General features: G+C 47.8%; 1 protein-coding gene across 1 annotated transcript in view; it reads right to left on the bottom strand.

The window, feature by feature from the left end:
• The window catches only part of CACNA1E (calcium channel, voltage-dependent, R type, alpha 1E subunit), a 330,398-nt gene that overhangs the window by 17,223 nt on the left and 296,424 nt on the right, over nt 1-16,751 (bottom strand). Inside the window, exons 36-39 of the mRNA XM_010853135.1 lie at nt 12,417-12,508; nt 11,711-11,876; nt 6,238-6,365; nt 1,021-1,117 (exon numbers count right to left, since the gene is read on the bottom strand). Coding sequence (XP_010851437.1) covers nt 1,021-1,117; nt 6,238-6,365; nt 11,711-11,876; nt 12,417-12,508 — 483 coding nt within the window. The remainder of the gene's footprint in view (nt 1-1,020; nt 1,118-6,237; nt 6,366-11,710; nt 11,877-12,416; nt 12,509-16,751) is intronic.

Consider the following 16,751-nt stretch of genomic DNA (forward strand, 5'->3'; position numbering starts at 1 on the left):
GGCGCTTCCAGGCACCATTGCTAGGGCATACTGCTAGGTGAATGAAAGAGCTCCAGAGTTCTGAGTCAGTCTAAATAGCAATGGGGGATTAACAGTAACTATTACTGAATGTGAAGTAGGAAATGGCAACCCACTCCAGTATTCTTGCCTGGAAAATCCCACGGACAGAGAAGACTGGCGGGCTATAGTTCATGGGGTTGCAAGAGTCGGACATGACTAAATGACTGAGTACACACAGTACTGAACGTGGAGGAAAAGTTCAGGCCTTGAGGCTCTGAGCACCCTGATGGCTGGTGACTCCTAATGTACAACGCTGCTCTAAGCAGACTGAGGGGAGTCCATCCATATCTCGGTCATGCCAAGAAGGCAGGTCTAAGGCTGAATGCAACCTGTGCCCATCATCACCCTTTCCTTTGATACTGTCAGGAAAAATGGGTAGTTGGGCTAATGGGGGAAGGGAGCTGCATTCTTCATCATGTATCAAGGGATGGAGGTCGTGTTCCTCTTTTTTTTTTCCTGATACCTAGAAGAAACCATACCATTGTTCCTTCCTATGTCATGGAGGAAGAAATTTGTTAAGAGTTTTCCTCTCTCCTAAAAATTTCTTTTTGGACCATATTTAGTGGAATTTATGCATATTTCCTATTTCTTAGTTTATCTGATGGAAGATCTTTTTATAAGCTCTGACTGCTGTCCTTCTTGCCCAAATATGCTATTCTGCAGGCCACCACTCTGCTTCCTCTTAAAGGAAACATGCTACTTACTTCTTTTCTAGTAACCCACTCACAAGAAGTCACACACTTGTAGAAACAGAATAACACATTGAAAGTCTTACAAACCACCTTATGTATCATCCTTCCGGGAACCTTCCTGACCTTTGCATCGCATCATTTCTTTTCTCCTTGGTTCCCTCCTCCCACCGTTCCCAGCCCAGCTTCCTCCCCCACGTTCTGACCTCCCCACAGCGGGATCCCATTTCCTGCTGGTCACTAGCCCAGAACAAAGGAAGGAGTGGTCTACCTTATATGCCACCTTGGAGGGACATCTCTTGCCGAGGCCTAGCGGCGGTGACATGAGAGTCAGCATTTCATACATCTCAGTGTAATGGATGCGGCCACTGCTCATGGTGGGGGTGGGGGTCGAGGGTCGGCGGGCAGGGCAGGGATGGTGGCAGGGAAGAATGCAGACAGGGAGGAGAGGAGAACAGGCATTCCCGGGGGGAGCCAAAACAAACAAAAGAGTACAGAAAACAGGAGAAAAGAAAGGAAACAAAATGGACAAACAGGAAAAGAATAGGAAACCTGTTAATCAAGGCAAATCATACACGTGTCTCCATCCTGGTGCGGATTTATATCACGCCCCACACAGACCCGGGAACGTGGCAGCAACCTTAGGTCCCTCTGCTGCGCGCTGTCCTAGGGACTGGTGTTCCCCTCCGGGAGGAGCATCACCCCATCTCCCTATTCACACCAGCCATGCCCCCTACAACACAAGCTGGTCTTCACTTCCCAGGGCTGTGTGCGAGCGGTATAAACCAGATAGACGGTGCTCCAGCCCTGGGTTAGGGGTTTCTGGCCCCCTCTCCTTGGCCTGGAAGTCAGGCCCTTCTCCTGCTCTGAACCCATAGGCGGGGGCATCGTGTATCCCGCTCTGAGGTGTGAGTGCTGCAGGAGGCGGCGGCTGGTGCTGAAAGTGGTGGATGGAGGCTGCTGCTCAGTTGGCCCGTTGCTTCCACCTGGCTCTGTGGGTAAGAGTGCTCTTTGTGTGCCGGCATGCTGGGGCCAGAAGAAACAAAACCAGGAGGAGGAGGAGCATCTCACATGCCATGCTGCCTTCCCGGGCTCTCCCACATGCGGCCGTGATGGGTTCACCAGGGTGGAGTTTAAAGAGTCTCTGCAGAGGCAGCTGTTCGGCCTGCCCGAGTACAGGAATCACTTGCCGCCATCCCTGGCCAGTTCCTCCCCCATCGCCCAGGCTGGCATCTTTCTGGGCCTAAGTTGTCTTCCAGCTGCCAGACTGCGCTGCGCCCCAGGGAGCCTGTGCATCCCTCACGGCATACCAGGAAAGGCTTCCTTATCTCGGGGGCCTGGCCTTGGCCCGGGGCTGGGTGGAGCCACTGTGTTAGCTGGAGAGGGAGGTCACCTGTGTGCCCCTGAACCATATTCCTGGTCTCACAAATAAGCAGTGACCGGGCAGTGACAACAGACCCCTCAACGATATACAGCAGGACCTTCAGGCAAGAACTCTGCTCTGGAGCCCTCTGGGCTCTACTGAGACCTTCCCAGACCCTCTGAGCTATGAAATTTTCCCACACCCCATAGACTATCCTCTTCACCTTCTTTACTTATCCTCACCTCCTGCCCTCATTTTTTTTTAAATTGTTTCTCAGCTTTCTGTCCTATAGCTTTCATTGGGTTGGCCAAATGTTTTGTTCAGGGTTTTCTGTTAGACCTTATGGAAAAAAATCCGAGCAAACTTTTTGGCCAACCGACCCAAAATAATTGCTTGGGACCAAACTGTCCAGAATGGGGCAGGGGTAAGTGTGGTTAGCATCACACTTTTCTACTTTCTCTATGGGAGGATACTACTCAAGTGTGAGAAAGAGGCGCTCTATCTCTAAGGGAAAGAAACCAGAACTCCTTGCTGAATTAAAAAGATTTCTGCCTTCTGTGGAGGAGGGAGAGGTTCCCCTGAATTGAGGTTCCTCTAAATCCACAGAATAAGGTGGAGAGAGAAAGAGAGAGAGGTGAATGAGTGTGTGTGAAGAAAACAGAGGTCAAAGCAGCCTCTGTTATTAAGTCCTCAGCTCTTTTTTTTATCCTCGTCCCTCCCCCATCCCCCAAAATGCCCTTCTTCCTTGTGTAACAGCTGCTGGTTCTGGAAGGGTTTGGACCTCTTTAAACTCAAAGGAAAGCAACATGAAGGTTCCCTCATGTGGTGCAGTGGTGGTGGAGCAAAACGGAGGGCGGGGGTTGGAGGCTGCACCCCGCTGCGTCCACGGTCATGGTCACGGTCATGGCTGGGGACCGGAGGCAAACCTTGCAAGCCACCCTGTAGGGGCAGTTCTCTCCCAGGCCCAGAGGCGGCGAGATCACCCGCACTAATTTGTACATATCCTTATACGGGATCCTGCCGCTGTAAAGGAAGCACAGGTGGGTTAATAGGACACTCAGAGAAGGGGAGGAGAGACACGACAGCCTAGCCATGAAAGGGACGGCCGGAGGGGGATGGATGGCTTCTTTCCTGGGGCCTGGCAAAGCCAGACCAGGAGAGGTGGAGGACGGTTAGCATCAGAGAACCAGCACCTTGCAAACGGCACGGACCATCACTCTGCGAACTACACTGCCTCCGATTTTCCAAGGAAATCAATCCCTAGTGACCATGAGCACCCCATGATGTGTCTGGCCCGTACCTGGCCAGCTGCGGCAAATGGAGTTTGGCTCCAGCTAGGCCTCTAAGAACCAAGTCCACCAGTTCACAAATGCCTCCGACCGCCATCAGGAGCAGATGCCAGGCTGCTGTGAAGCAGACTGCAGAGCCCTTTGCTTTTCACAGACACTGCTTACAGGCAGCTACTCAGACCCGCGTGTCAGGTGGTGGGAAGTCAGCGTCTTTCTCCAGAGTGTGAGAGAGAAATTTCCCATTAGGCTAATTAGCAAGGTTCCCAGTTGGCAGGAGGGAACCTGTGAAGGACTTTGCTTCTCTTTGTGGCAGATTTTCCCCCGAGTGCCACTTGGGCAAACGCTTCTCAATGTGGTAGGAGCTTGCCGGGATCTGTGCCCAAAAAGCAGCCTGCGAGGGAGCCACAGGGCTCTCCCTCCAGTCCTGCTCCTGCCACCCCACCCACAGACAGCCTGGTCAGATCCAGTTAGAATTCCAGGACCACAGTGGCCTGTCACATCAACCCCCTTTCACAGAGCCTGCTAGAGACTTCTGGCTTCCTGTGGAAAGAAGAGAATCGACAGTTGATTCATTTTCAGAGGCTAAAGCATCTGCTCCATGAGGGGTCAGAACCAGTCAGCAACGGCCAGAGATCTGTGGGTCTGGACACACCCTGGTTTAGATCCAGGTTTCCACCGCAAACCATAAGCGCACACCCCCACCTCCAAACATCCAGTCCTCAGCAGCCACGTCAAGACGACAACTTTGCCCCAGCTCTGCTCTTCTTAATCTTTTCTTGATTTTGCTGTTGATTCTTCCTCTTCTTCCAAGTAGCTCAGCAGTACTTCCAAGTCTCTTGACTCTTGAGAGGAGGTTCATTTTACCACGTGTTCTTTGGTTCTTATGCTGGTTGAGGCGTGAGTCCATTGGCTCTGTGGTCCATAGGCTGATGTACTTTGCAACCCGTCTATCTCCTTTTTGAAGACACTGGCCCACTGCACCTTGGTTAGTTTCCCCTCTCATCTCCTACAGAAGGCCAGGGAAACTAACCAGGACAAGTCACGCTGGGAATTTCAAAGCAGATGCAAGAGGTTTTCCTTGGTCTTTCACAGCTCATGTGTCTGAGTCTCATGATTAGTCCTCATGGAACTGCTCTTCCCAGCAGATGGAAGAACTGGGGAGCAGCATGTTTAATGAACAAGGGACTTGGGTCCCCAAATAATGTGAAACCACAGGAAGTGGAAGTTTTTGAGAGCCAAGGGCTCTCACCTGAGTGAGGCTAGGTAAGCAAAGAACACCTTTGCTGGCAAATAGTTTCTTCTCTTTCAGGTGAGGGCTAGAGGTCCCTTCTTGGTGTCCTGATCCCATGGCCATCCAGCTTTACAGACACCAATGTCTCATACTTTCTACTTCCTTTCCCATATGCTTATTAATGATAACAAAAGTTACATACATGATTTAATATAATCCTCACAACCAGCCTTCATGGAGGGGGATCGTTACCACTATTATACAGCAGATATGGGAGCTCAGAGTGGTGGAGTGACTCGTCCAAGGCCACACAGCTGACAAGATGCAGGCCTGGCTCCCTTCGCCTGTAACACACTGCCCATGGCCTTCTAACCATCCTATCCTACTAGAAAGCAGGCCCAGAAAGTAACCACCATTGCTCAGCTACTGTAACAATAATGGATTTAAAGAACTCTGTGCTCTAAGGTGTTAATAATTACTGAGGGGATGAGGAATTCCTATGTGCTCTTCCAACGCCTAAAGAAGTGACCCAAATACAACAGCCTCACAGGAGGACAGGTTTGGGGAAGAGTCTCAGACTATGAAATGGTTCCAGGTGGAAGCAACGTGGTCCACTCCTATGAAGGATGGCATTTCTTATAGTATTTTCAGAGGGGAGCCAGAATGGGTAGATTTGTGAGATAAGATCCTAAGACTAAAATAAGTTGGGACAAAGGTCCCATGGAATGCGTGCTCACAGCACTCTCACTTTGCCTTCCACTGTGAGGACCAAAAAGGTTGCCTTTGAACTTGAAGCAGGGATTTGCAAACTTTTCCAGTAAAGGGTCAGATAATAAATATATTATTTTTAATTTGAGGATCATACTGTCTTTATCACAATATACAGAAACAGCCATAAACAATAGAGAAATGGGCATAGCTGTGCTCCAATAATACTTTATTTCCAGATAAAGTGAGCCACACTGAGCCTATGGGTTATAGTTTTCCAGCCTCTGCTTTAAAGTCCAGAAGGCACAATTTCACTTGAGAACTATTGGAAAGTGAAAAAGATCCGGGGAGGTCATCTCTGCAAATTTCTGCCATTTAACTCAGTTCCATGTAATAAAAACCCACATGTGTTTAAACCATCATTTTGAAGAAGAACTTGCTTGGTTGTCTCTATAATTTCAGAGTTATCTGAAATTGTACTTTTGAGAGGGATGAGAGAGAGAAAGGACTAAGGTGGCCAGATGTCCAGCTGACCCAGAGAACCCTTGTCAACCCCTCTGTGACTCAGAGGAGTCCACTAACCATTCTGGAAGCTCCTCTGGGGATTGAACTCAAACACTCTGAGTTGCAGACTGTCTATTGAGATTGTCAAAGGAAAATGCCCGTTACAGAAGGAAAGAACAGGGAAAGGAAAACGCAGAAGCTAAGTGGTCCATGGCATGCTTGATCCCAGAGCCAGTCTGAGGACCTGGCCTCTTCCCCGGACCACAGCCAGGAGGACTCTCCTCTCCTTCTGCAACAGGCAAGAATGGGGTGGCTCCCACCCCAACCTCCTCCTTGAGAACCCCGGGGCCCTTGATACGGGCCCCAGAGGGGGTGGCCAAGAGGCCTACGCACCATGCTGCTCTGTCATACTCTGCCCAGACTCGGACAAACTCGTCCAGATGGTGAGGCCCCAGGATGGACGAGTCCCGAGTCAGGTACTCAAAGTTGTCCATGATGACGGCCACGAACAGGTTGAGCATCTGGAGGGTGAGGGGGAGAAGGGGAGTTAGGGGAGACCCAGAGCAGAAAAACAAACTGTGAGGCAAGTAAAGAATTCACAAGTTTGTAAGGCTAAAAGTTCCTAACCATAGCCCAGTTGATCCTGCTGGAGGCAATGCATCTTCACAGCTGAACCACACATCTCACGTGCGAGTGCTATGAACCCACTTTGCTGTGTCACTTTATATTTGCATAGTACTCCTCAGTCACTTTTGTTATCTATTCAATTTCTTTCTTTGTTACTGCAGCAGCAGAGGGAGCAGCAGTAGCAACACATTCTCAAAGGCCAGAGGAAGTCAAGGCCCAACACCAAGCCTCTCTTCCAGTCTCCCTTCCCTACCTGCGCTCACCACAGCTGCTTATCAGAGACCTGGTGGGATGCCTTACAGTGGATGCTGGGCTTACTGTGCAGCAACCTGAAGCTGTTCACGGCTCTCAAGTGCTTCCGAGACCCTGTTCTCCTGCTTTCTTGTTCAACAACATTTATTGTGCACCTTCTGTGTTCCAGACAGAGCTCCAGGTGCCAGGGGTGGGAGGTAAGAAAGTTCGGGTCTGAGATATATTTCCATGACTAGCACATTCCTTAAAGCACAGCAGGTGTTCACTAGATGCTGTTACTTGAATATTCTTAAAGACATTTAGCATTCTGCAGAGACGACTGGCAACATACAAATGTTACAGATTTTAAATATATATTTATATATATATTTGGCTGCACCAAGTCTTAGTTGCAACACGCAGGCTCTCTTTGCTGCCACACTCCAGCTTCTCTCTAGGTACAGCAAGTGGGCTTAGTTGCCCTGTAGCACGCAGGATTTCCCCCAACCAGGGATCGAACTCACATCCCCTGCACTGGAAGGCAGACTCTTAACCACTGGACCCCAAGGGGAGTTCCCAGAGACTTCTTTGAGAGCCATGAGAGAAACATGCACAACAGGGACCGAAAAGTGTATGGGTTTGAATTTCACGTAATCTTCATGTCAGGATATATCATTCATCTTTTTTGTCTGAACTACTAATGAAGGCAAAAATCATTGCGAGCTCACGGGCCATACAAAAACAGCTGGCAAACTGGATTTAGCCTGTGGTCCACGACTTGCTGGGCTCTCATTTAGATTATGCAAGAGGCAACAGGAACCACTAAAGAGGCTGACCTAGGAGAAAGAGAAAAGCTATGTGCATTCAGGCTGCATCGGTATCAGGGTGGACGGTGGCTGGCAGTCCAGGCAGAGAGTTGTGAGGTGCTCCTGAACCAGGCCAGTGGCAGGACAGCAGCCTGGATACAGAGCTAAAGGAGGTGGACTCAACAGGCCTTGGCCACAGTGAACAGTAGCACCCAGCACTATTTCCAGTTTCCCAGGGACACACCCCTTGCCTAGTCTCAGTTAATACAGTTTAGTGGGGCACTACCATGACCCAGGCCTCAACCAGCCACTGAATCCTGTCCCCTGGGCTACAGTGCTGGTGATCCAATTAAGGCCAAGAAAATGGCATTGAGTCTTCTGAGCAAGAGAACTTGTTTTTCCTTATTGGCCTTGAATATGTCAGGATTGAGGTCTAGAGCTGCTGCTGCTGTTGCCATCTTGGAACCACGGGCTGGGGTTGTTGGAGGAAAGAGCTCGTGTGGAAAAACCTGGGGAAGAGATCTGTCAACAGAGAAGGAAACCTAATCCTGGGGATGATGTCATCTGAGCCTCAGAGCAAGCTCGCTTAAGCCTGTCCTGCCCAACTCTTCATTTATATAAGCCGATAAAATCCCTTTCTGTTCATGTCGGATGCAGCTGGACTTGCTGTCACTTGCAAAGGAAAGAATCTTGCCTGACAGAAATGAATCGCCTGTGGGGGGTGAGCAAATGGAGCCTCTGCTGCTGATTCCCAGGTGAAGCGGCTGGGTGGGTGGAAGTGCCCAACAGACAGGATATGCAGACAGGATACTTAGGATCAAGAGAAAGTCTGCAGCCAGGGCCTGCTGGGAGTCTCCTCTGCAATACAGAGATGGCTGGTTGCATCCTAATAACCAGTCTCCTCCCTCCCTCCCTTCTCCATTCCACTGCCTAGAATGGAAGCGGATCCCTGGAATCCAGTTGTCTTCTTACCACAAAGCTGAGGGACTCTCGGTGGAGGTGAGGAAGCAGAAGGAGGGAAAGAGTCTGGGGTACCAGACACTCTGTGACGTCACCATAACCAGCCCGCACTGCCTTCCTCCAGGCTTCACTGACATGCCAGGAAAATAAACAACATCCCCCCTGGTAAAACCACTGTTATTTGAGGAGTTCCGTTTCAAGCAGCTGAATCTAATCCTAACATGGACTTTTCTTTCTGTCACTGTGACTGGAGCCACAGTGAAATTTATTTAATCACTGTCCAGGTTATAGAGGGTTTTCCATATACAACTGGCTTCCCAGGTGGATTAGTGGCAAAGAATCCACCTGCCAATGCAGGAAATGGAGGAGACACGGGTTCTATCCCTGGGTCAGGAAGATCCCCTTGGAGGAAGAAATGGCAACTCACTCCAGTATTCTTGCCTGGAAAATTCCATGGACAGAGGAGTCTGGTGGGCTCCAGTCCATGGGGTTGCAAAAGAGTTGAACATGACTGAGAGACTGAGTACACAGCACCATTATCCCTTGGCATCTGCTGAGAATTAGTTCCAGGACCTTCCCGGATAACAAAATCTGTAAGTGCTCAAGTCCCTTACGTAAGCTGGTAAAGTACCAGGAATTCCCTTGTGGTCCAGTGGTTAGGACTTGATGCTTTCAGTGTGGGGGCCCAGGTTTGATCCTTGGTCCGGAACTAAGATTCCACACGCCATGCACAGTGTGGCCAAAAAAAAAAAAAAAAAATGGTGTAGTATTTGTACATAACCTATGCACAGCCTTCTGTACACTTTAAATTATCTCTAAATTGCTTATGATTCCTAACACAATGTAAATGCAATGGACATTTGCTGGTATGTAGCAAATTCAACTTTTGGATTTTGGAACTTCATGGAGTTTTTTTTTTTTTTTTTTTTTTTAACATTTTCAGTCTGAGGTTGGTTGAACTCATGGAGCCAGAACCCGCAGAAAGGGCCGACTGTATCCACACATTTTCTTTACACTCCTTTCCAGACTCTATTATTAATGTTAGCAAAAACTATCTATTTGTATTGTTATTCCTTTACATTGGCATAGTCTTTTATAGCGATGTATATATATTCAATGGCACCCGACTCCAGTACTCTTGCCTGGAAAATCCCATGGACGGAGGAGCTTGGTGGGCTGCAGTCCACAGGGTCGCTAGGAGTCGGACACGACTGAGAGACTTCACTTTCACTTTTCACTTTCATGCGTTGGAGAAGGAAATGGCAACCCACTCCAGTGTTCTTGCCTGGAGAATCCCAGGGACGGGGGAGCCTGGTGGGCTGCCGTCTCTAGGGTCGCACAGAGTTGGACACGACTGAAGTGACTGAGCAGCAGCAGTAGTATATATTCACACCTATCATACGTTTTAATGCTTGTTCTAACCTTTTGTGAGGCAGGTTTAATTACCATCAGCCCTTCAAGGACACAAGCACTTCCTATACACATTTGTATTCTTTAGCTCCAAGCACACAGCCGGCTACATCCCAGCGCATCGGTAAATCTTTCCAGAGTGGTTGGTTTGTCTTGAGGAAGCTGTGTGACTTGCCCAAGGTCATGAAGTCAGTGTAGGGCTGAGATTTGCAAGCCTATCATCTCATACTGAATATAGCCTCTTTAAAAATAACATTAATGTGAATTATGCAGTAGCTTCTAACTCAAAATTCTAAAAGTACTTTATAGTCTCTAATTTTCCAGTTATATCTTTGGTTTCTTTTAAAATATTTATTATTAAACATTTAAATGATGGAAGATAAAATGGAGATGTCTGCATGGCCTTCTCTATGCTCCCCTTCCCTCATGATGGGCACTAATATTCCTGTATGACTGTCACCTTTCAATCCTAGGTGACAGAGGGACTGGATGGCTTCACCCCAGTGCCTAGCTCAATGTGAACCTTTTAATGGCCATTCAGTAAAAATGAGCTAAATACAGGAATGAATAAATGAAAACTCTAATTTATATCATCATTCTAAATTTCCTTGCAGTCATTTTCATTATAATTTCCTATTTATAAATAATGTTTTTCTTTTTTTCATTAAAAAACGTTGCACATCCACACGTATCAGTTCACTGTACAGATACCAGTCTTATCACTGAGTACTTTTTCTTTCTATTTTACAGAAGCTACAAAAGGGAAGGTGCCTTGGCTAAAGCTAGAAAGCAACATGACCAATGTGGGCTCCCCACATCTCCGATTAGTTCATCCCCTGCTTCACCAACCTGCTTGACACCCTTACTAGTCTGTCTGTCAGCCACTTCACACATGGACATGTGCCAAGTCCCTTATGGGTCACTTGAAAGAGGTAGAAACGCCTGAACACCAGGCAAGTCACTTCGGGATGCCCAGCCATGAAGCTGGCCGCTTTTAAATGGCAGCACTTTAGTTTGAGACATTTTTTGTGCAGCTGGTGGCATTAGCAGGGGAGCTGAGCTGAGGGATGTCAGGGTGGCCAGAAACACGGCACTAACCCTTTGAGTGACCTGGTAGCACCTTGCCCATCAGTCTATCACCACTTATCTGACGGTGCAGGGAAGAGATTTCTGGAAGCTGCTGTGCCAAGTCAGGCTTTCTCCCAAAAACAGAATTCAGAAGGCACCTGGGGCTTCTCACCATTTTCTAGATGGGTGTGCTTCATACATTACTCAATATTTACCAGTGCTAGAGCAATTGTATCCTTTCACATCTATCAAGTTGGCCAAGTGCCATCAAACATAGCAACCTACGAAAGAACCACACCTATTCCATTGTACATTGTCATTTATCCTGCTTCGATTAATGCTGTCCCCTTAGAGTTTCATGGTACATTTTCTCAAAGGGTCCAAAGGTCTCCGAAAGAGAGATGGGATTCTCAGCTCTGCTTGTAAGATAAAACACCGGAGATACAGAAGAGAAAGATTTACTCTGGGTCACCACCAATTCAATGTGACATTTAATACTATGTTTGCTGAACCCCATCCACCCCCTCATCACCTCTCCTCACGCAGTCCTACCCTAGAAGGAGCAAAGACGTTTCTCAGCCAACAAAAGCGACACACCCGGGTGTCTGACAAGCACCCTGGCCTCCAAGAGCTCTCTTGAGGAGGACCTATTTCTCAACACGGGCTAGAGCATGTGACTGAATGTACACAGGAGGAAACCTCTCGTCTGTTTATCAGACAGGTGGGCTGGTCCCCTCTTGAGCTGATAGCACACGGTTGCTCACCAGGAAGGAGCAGAAGAAGATGAAGGAGACGAAGTACACGTAGGCCAGGTCGGTGCCACAGCGCTCGCTCTCGCTCTGCCCCGACGGCGCAGTGGTGTCGGGCTCACAGCCCTTCTCCCCGAGACACGACAGCATTATCTCCTGCCAGGCCTCACCCGTGGCACTCCTGAACGCAAAAACAACTCGGTTAGTAGTAGCAGGTCTGCACGGCCCATCCTCTCCTTGGCCATCTTCCCAGTTCCTGCATCCCTTCTTTCCTCCCTAGGTTCCTTTTTCGCCCAGTTAGCCTCTGCCTGTGCTCTCCATCCTGTGATGGAGAGTGCCAGGGAGGGCTCCTGGGGCTCTGCAACCTCACACACTGCTTCTCTGTCTTCTGTTGACAGTGGTAGAGAGGGCTGTGAGACTCCCAGACCCCATGTAAACCTGGCCATCTATGTTTCAGCCTTTTAATGGACTCTGTCCAAAGATTCCCCCTCTTTGAGCCCTAGAGGAGGTGCAGAAGTTGCCATTTGCATACGGAGTCAAAGATGCAGAGGAAACTTCCTGAAGTCAGCAGGGCGGTCTTCTGGAGGCCCTGCCACCATCCCACCCCCATCTATCCTCACAGGAGCAGAGCAGGCAGACAAAGGGGAACAGGCAGAAAAGGTGGGTGACTGTCTCTCTCTCTCAGGAGCACTCCAGCCACCGCAGGGACGGATCCAGGTACCTGAAGAGCAGCATGAGGGACCCAAAGAAACTCCGGAAGTTGTTGTGCCGGTTGATGTGACTCTCCTCATCTAACTTTATGTTTCCAAAGACCTGGATGAGAAAAACAGCAGAAAGCCCTGAGCATCAGTGAGCAGTGGGACCTGCAGGGTCAGTGGCGTCATGGTAAAGAAGCCGTTTGCCAATGCAGGAGACGCAAGAGACGTGGGTTCGATCCCTGGGTCTGGAACATCCTGTGCAGGAAGAAATGGCAAACCCACTCCAATATTCTTGCCTGGGAAATCCCATGGACAGAGGAGCCTGGCAGGCTACAGTCCATGGGGTTGCAAAGAGTCCGACCTGACCGAGCACATACTGGCAGGGGCGGTAACTTCACCTACATGGCTCCTCCTGACGGCCTAACCCTGAAGCAGACAACTCAAAACCCAGGAAGGCTGGCAGACCCCACGTTCTTGGCCTGATACGTGTGAAGAGTTATATTCTCCTGGGAAGCGAGGAGGAATGCTTGCAAGGACCATAGAAGGCAAGATCTCTGGAAGTCATTCTGCTTAGATGTAGTTCCTCCCACACCTAATTTGGTCTTTTAATTTCTATGATACCTATTCACCATGGCATTCAAGCTGTCTGTCAACAAGATTACCCCATGATAGGCGTGCAGGGAACACGTTACCCACCTCTCTTCCTGTCTCAGCTGGTAATGATCAGAGCATATGTATTTGCAGAAGATGTGGTTTATTCTTTATAAAAAAGAAATAGGCAGATGCTACCCTGAAATATGCAAGCAGTGTAAGTCAGAGAGGGGCATCCTTATCTTCCTGGGGTGTGCTCCCATCCAAAGAGTCACACCTTGGAAGTGTGATACGTCTATAACCCAGGCCCATCAGATGAAGAAAGTCTGGAAAACTTGATACTTGGAAAAGGAAAAGAAAACAGGTTTGGGCAGATCTGGCTACAGAGTGAGTTTTCTAATCTGCCGTTGCTCATTGGGCTTAGAATGTGGTTACTGTGTAAATTCATATGGAAATAAGAGGCACACACAAGACCTCTGGCCACAGAGAATAAGGATGAACTCCTAGACACAGTGCTGCCTGGAGCCAAGGTGTATCCCACATCTCTTTAGATGGGAAGTGAAGTAATGTGAAAGTCGCTCAGTCGTGTCTGACTCTTTGCGACCCCATGGACTATACAGTCCATGGAATTCTCCAGGCCAGAATATTGGAATGGGTAGCCCTTCCCTTCTCCAGGGGATCTTCCCAACCCAGAGATTGCAGGCAGATTCTTTACCAGCTGAGCCACAAGGGAAGCCCAAGAATACTGGAGTGTGTAGCCTATGCCTTCTCCAGAGGATCTTCCTGATCCAGGAATCTAACTGGGGTCTCCTGCACTGCAGGCAGATTCTTTACCAACTGAGCCAGCTATCAGGGAAGCCCTCTCTAGATGGGAAGGGTATCCTTACACATGTACACATGATTCAGATCTATCTCAGGGTCTGCTCTCACAAGGCAATGTTTGTGCAACTGAAGGCTTACAGGTCACTTTTCCAGCCTTTTGGGATAATTTTCAGCCTGTATTTAACATGCTTTAGCTTATCTAATATGTGCTAAATGGAACACACTTTCCTCCTAACAGTGTCTGGAATGTGCGATTGAGGAACAGTCTCTGCTATTTTGCTCAAATAACTCCCACTGACACCTGCTTGGGGAATTTGTTCTCATAGCTGATTTTCAAAACCTAAATACTACTTCTCTCTCAGGGAGAATGGAGGTGGCAAGCTAGGTGGCACTGGGGAAGGAGGGAAGGGAGATAAGAAGGCTGAGGGCTCCCAATCAGACAAATAGTAGCACTGAAAAAAAATCCCAGCCAAACAATCAAACCTAGTTCTGGATGCCCCAGGAGGAAACTGTCACATATCCTTGCCCATGTTCATGTCTCCTTCTGTCTTTCTTTTCATCCTCTTAAAACACAATCCACGACTTATCCCTGATTTTCACACACACAACTTGGTGTTTTTTCTCCCTATGACTCTCCTGAAGACTTCATTAGTTGTCCTCTCTACGATTTTCTCAAACACCTTACCAATCATGAACTGGCCAGAGGGCACACTGTTATTTTATAAAAGTTATGTGTATAATAGTCAAGGAGCTATTGTTAAGCTGAAAGTGCATATTTATTACAAAGGTGGCCTTTAAACTTTTTCACCTTTTTTTAAAGCTTGTCACTTAGTCCTTGTCATTAACCCAAATCTCCTATATCATAAGGAAAGGCTATGGAAGAGAAAGAAGGTTTGCTGAGACCCATCTGAACACTTAATGAAATTATAGGCTTAACTCTTGTTTTCACTTGGGATTGGGGTTTCCCAGGTGGCACAGTGGTAAAGAATCCACCTGGCAACGCAGGAGATACAGGAGACAAGGTTTCAATCTCTGGATCAGGAAGATCCCCTGGAGTAGGAAATGGAAACTTGCCCCAGTATTCTTGCCTGGAAAATTTCATGAGCGGAGAAGCTTAATGGGCTACAGTCCATGGGGTCGCAAACAGTCAACCATGCCTGAGCAACTGAGCACATACATACAGAATTTTAGAACTAGAAGGGATCCATAAAGCTATCTATCCAACCCCTCTGCTGCACTGGTGGTGATGATGTCCAAGAGAGGTTCAGTGATCTAAGTTTGCACAGCTGGTCAGCGGTGGAGCTGAGGCCTACAAGCCACACCTCCTGACTACTAGCAGCCCCAGGGTTCTTTCCCAAACCCAGCACCTTACTCCTTTTTACCCTCAGGTTTGTCTGCAAAGCTCTCTTCTTCCAAGAAGCCCTTGAGAATTCAGAACAACAATACTTCTCAGAGATACATCCTGTTGCTATCTCTGTCTTTCCAATGCTTCTCTACTCTCCTTTTGCTTTTCTGTTGGTATGGATCCCCCTGCTTTGTTATGGCTATACAAGAAATCTTTCTAGTAACAAGCTAGGTGTCTGCTTTTTTTTTTTTTTTTTTTTTTAGGAGTCTTCTTTATTCATGGTGTGGGTTCTCTATCAAGGGCCACGATGAAGACAGCCAGCTAAAGGTATGTCAAAATGGGGATGCCATTCCTGTCTCGGTAGAATGGGAACAGTGCTTTTATTTTTTGGAAATAGGTCTACAGGCAATAAATTATTACACATTATGGCTACTGTAAATATCACAATGTCACAACTGAAGAACTTTCCACCTACCACTGAAGAGTCAAAGAAATACTTGTGTTTCCTTGTTGGTGGGAGGAGAGACAGCACAGAGAAGGTGCAGACATGGGCTGTGGAACAGACGGAGCTGAGATTTAAACTCATCTCTCCCACTTACTATCTAAGATCTGGAGTGTGTTGCAAGTTCCTTACCATGCTAAGCAATAATGGAAACAGTGAAACCCACCTGTAAACATTTTCACATCATTCCTGAATACATTAGTTATGTATCTTGTGTGTCCTGTATTTATGTGTTTGTGTATAATATATACATATAGAAGGGAGAGAGAGAGGAAGAAAGAGAGGAAGGGAGAGGCAGGAGTAGGTAAGAGCACACATTCAGCACAGTGTCTAAAACACTTAGGAATTCAAGTGATAGTAAATGGTATTCATCATTATCAGTAGTATCACTAACAGGTATTAGAGATGGTGTTATTCTAGTTTATTTTGCTTGAAGATGAAAAGGGATAAGAACTATTTTGAAAGTGTTAGTTGCTCAGTCCTGTCCAACTCTTTGCAACTCCATGGACTGGGGGCCTCCAGGCTCCTCTATCCATGGAATCCTCCAGGCAGGAATACCAGAGTGGGTTGCCATTCCCTTCTCCAGGGGATCTTCCCCCTTAAGTGTGGACAAACAACAACAACAACAACCTAATTTAATTAAGTTTCATTTGGCTATTAAAGAACATTTAAATTCTAGAATCAAATGCTTCCGAGTTAGAAAGGACTTAACAGAAGTCAGCAATACAAGCTTCAGCTGGGATTCAGCTTGCAACACACCCCTGACATCATCATTAAAGCTCTACTGAAATATCCTTTGTGAAGAACTCATTACTTTTCAACCAAGTCTCACATTTTCTGACATCTGACATTCTATTGTATTTTTGGAGAACAAAACTCTCCAGTAATGGGATTAAAAGATGAACAAAATTAGGAAGTGCAGGCAAGAGAGAGGAGCAAAAAGACGACATTTCAGATAAGCTCTAGAAAGGGCTGCCGACATGGCAAGTCTGGGGGCTGTGAGCAGTGGCTCCAGGTGGCAGCCACCACTGAGAAGGCAGCTGGCCATCCAAAGGCAGCCAGACTGCCTGACTGCAGGAGACGGCCACGTGGCTGAGG

This window comes from Bison bison, unplaced genomic scaffold, assembly GCF_000754665.1.
Source record: "Bison bison bison isolate TAMUID 2011002044 unplaced genomic scaffold, Bison_UMD1.0 scf7180017864322, whole genome shotgun sequence".
Classification (NCBI taxonomy): domain Eukaryota; kingdom Metazoa; phylum Chordata; class Mammalia; order Artiodactyla; family Bovidae; genus Bison; species Bison bison.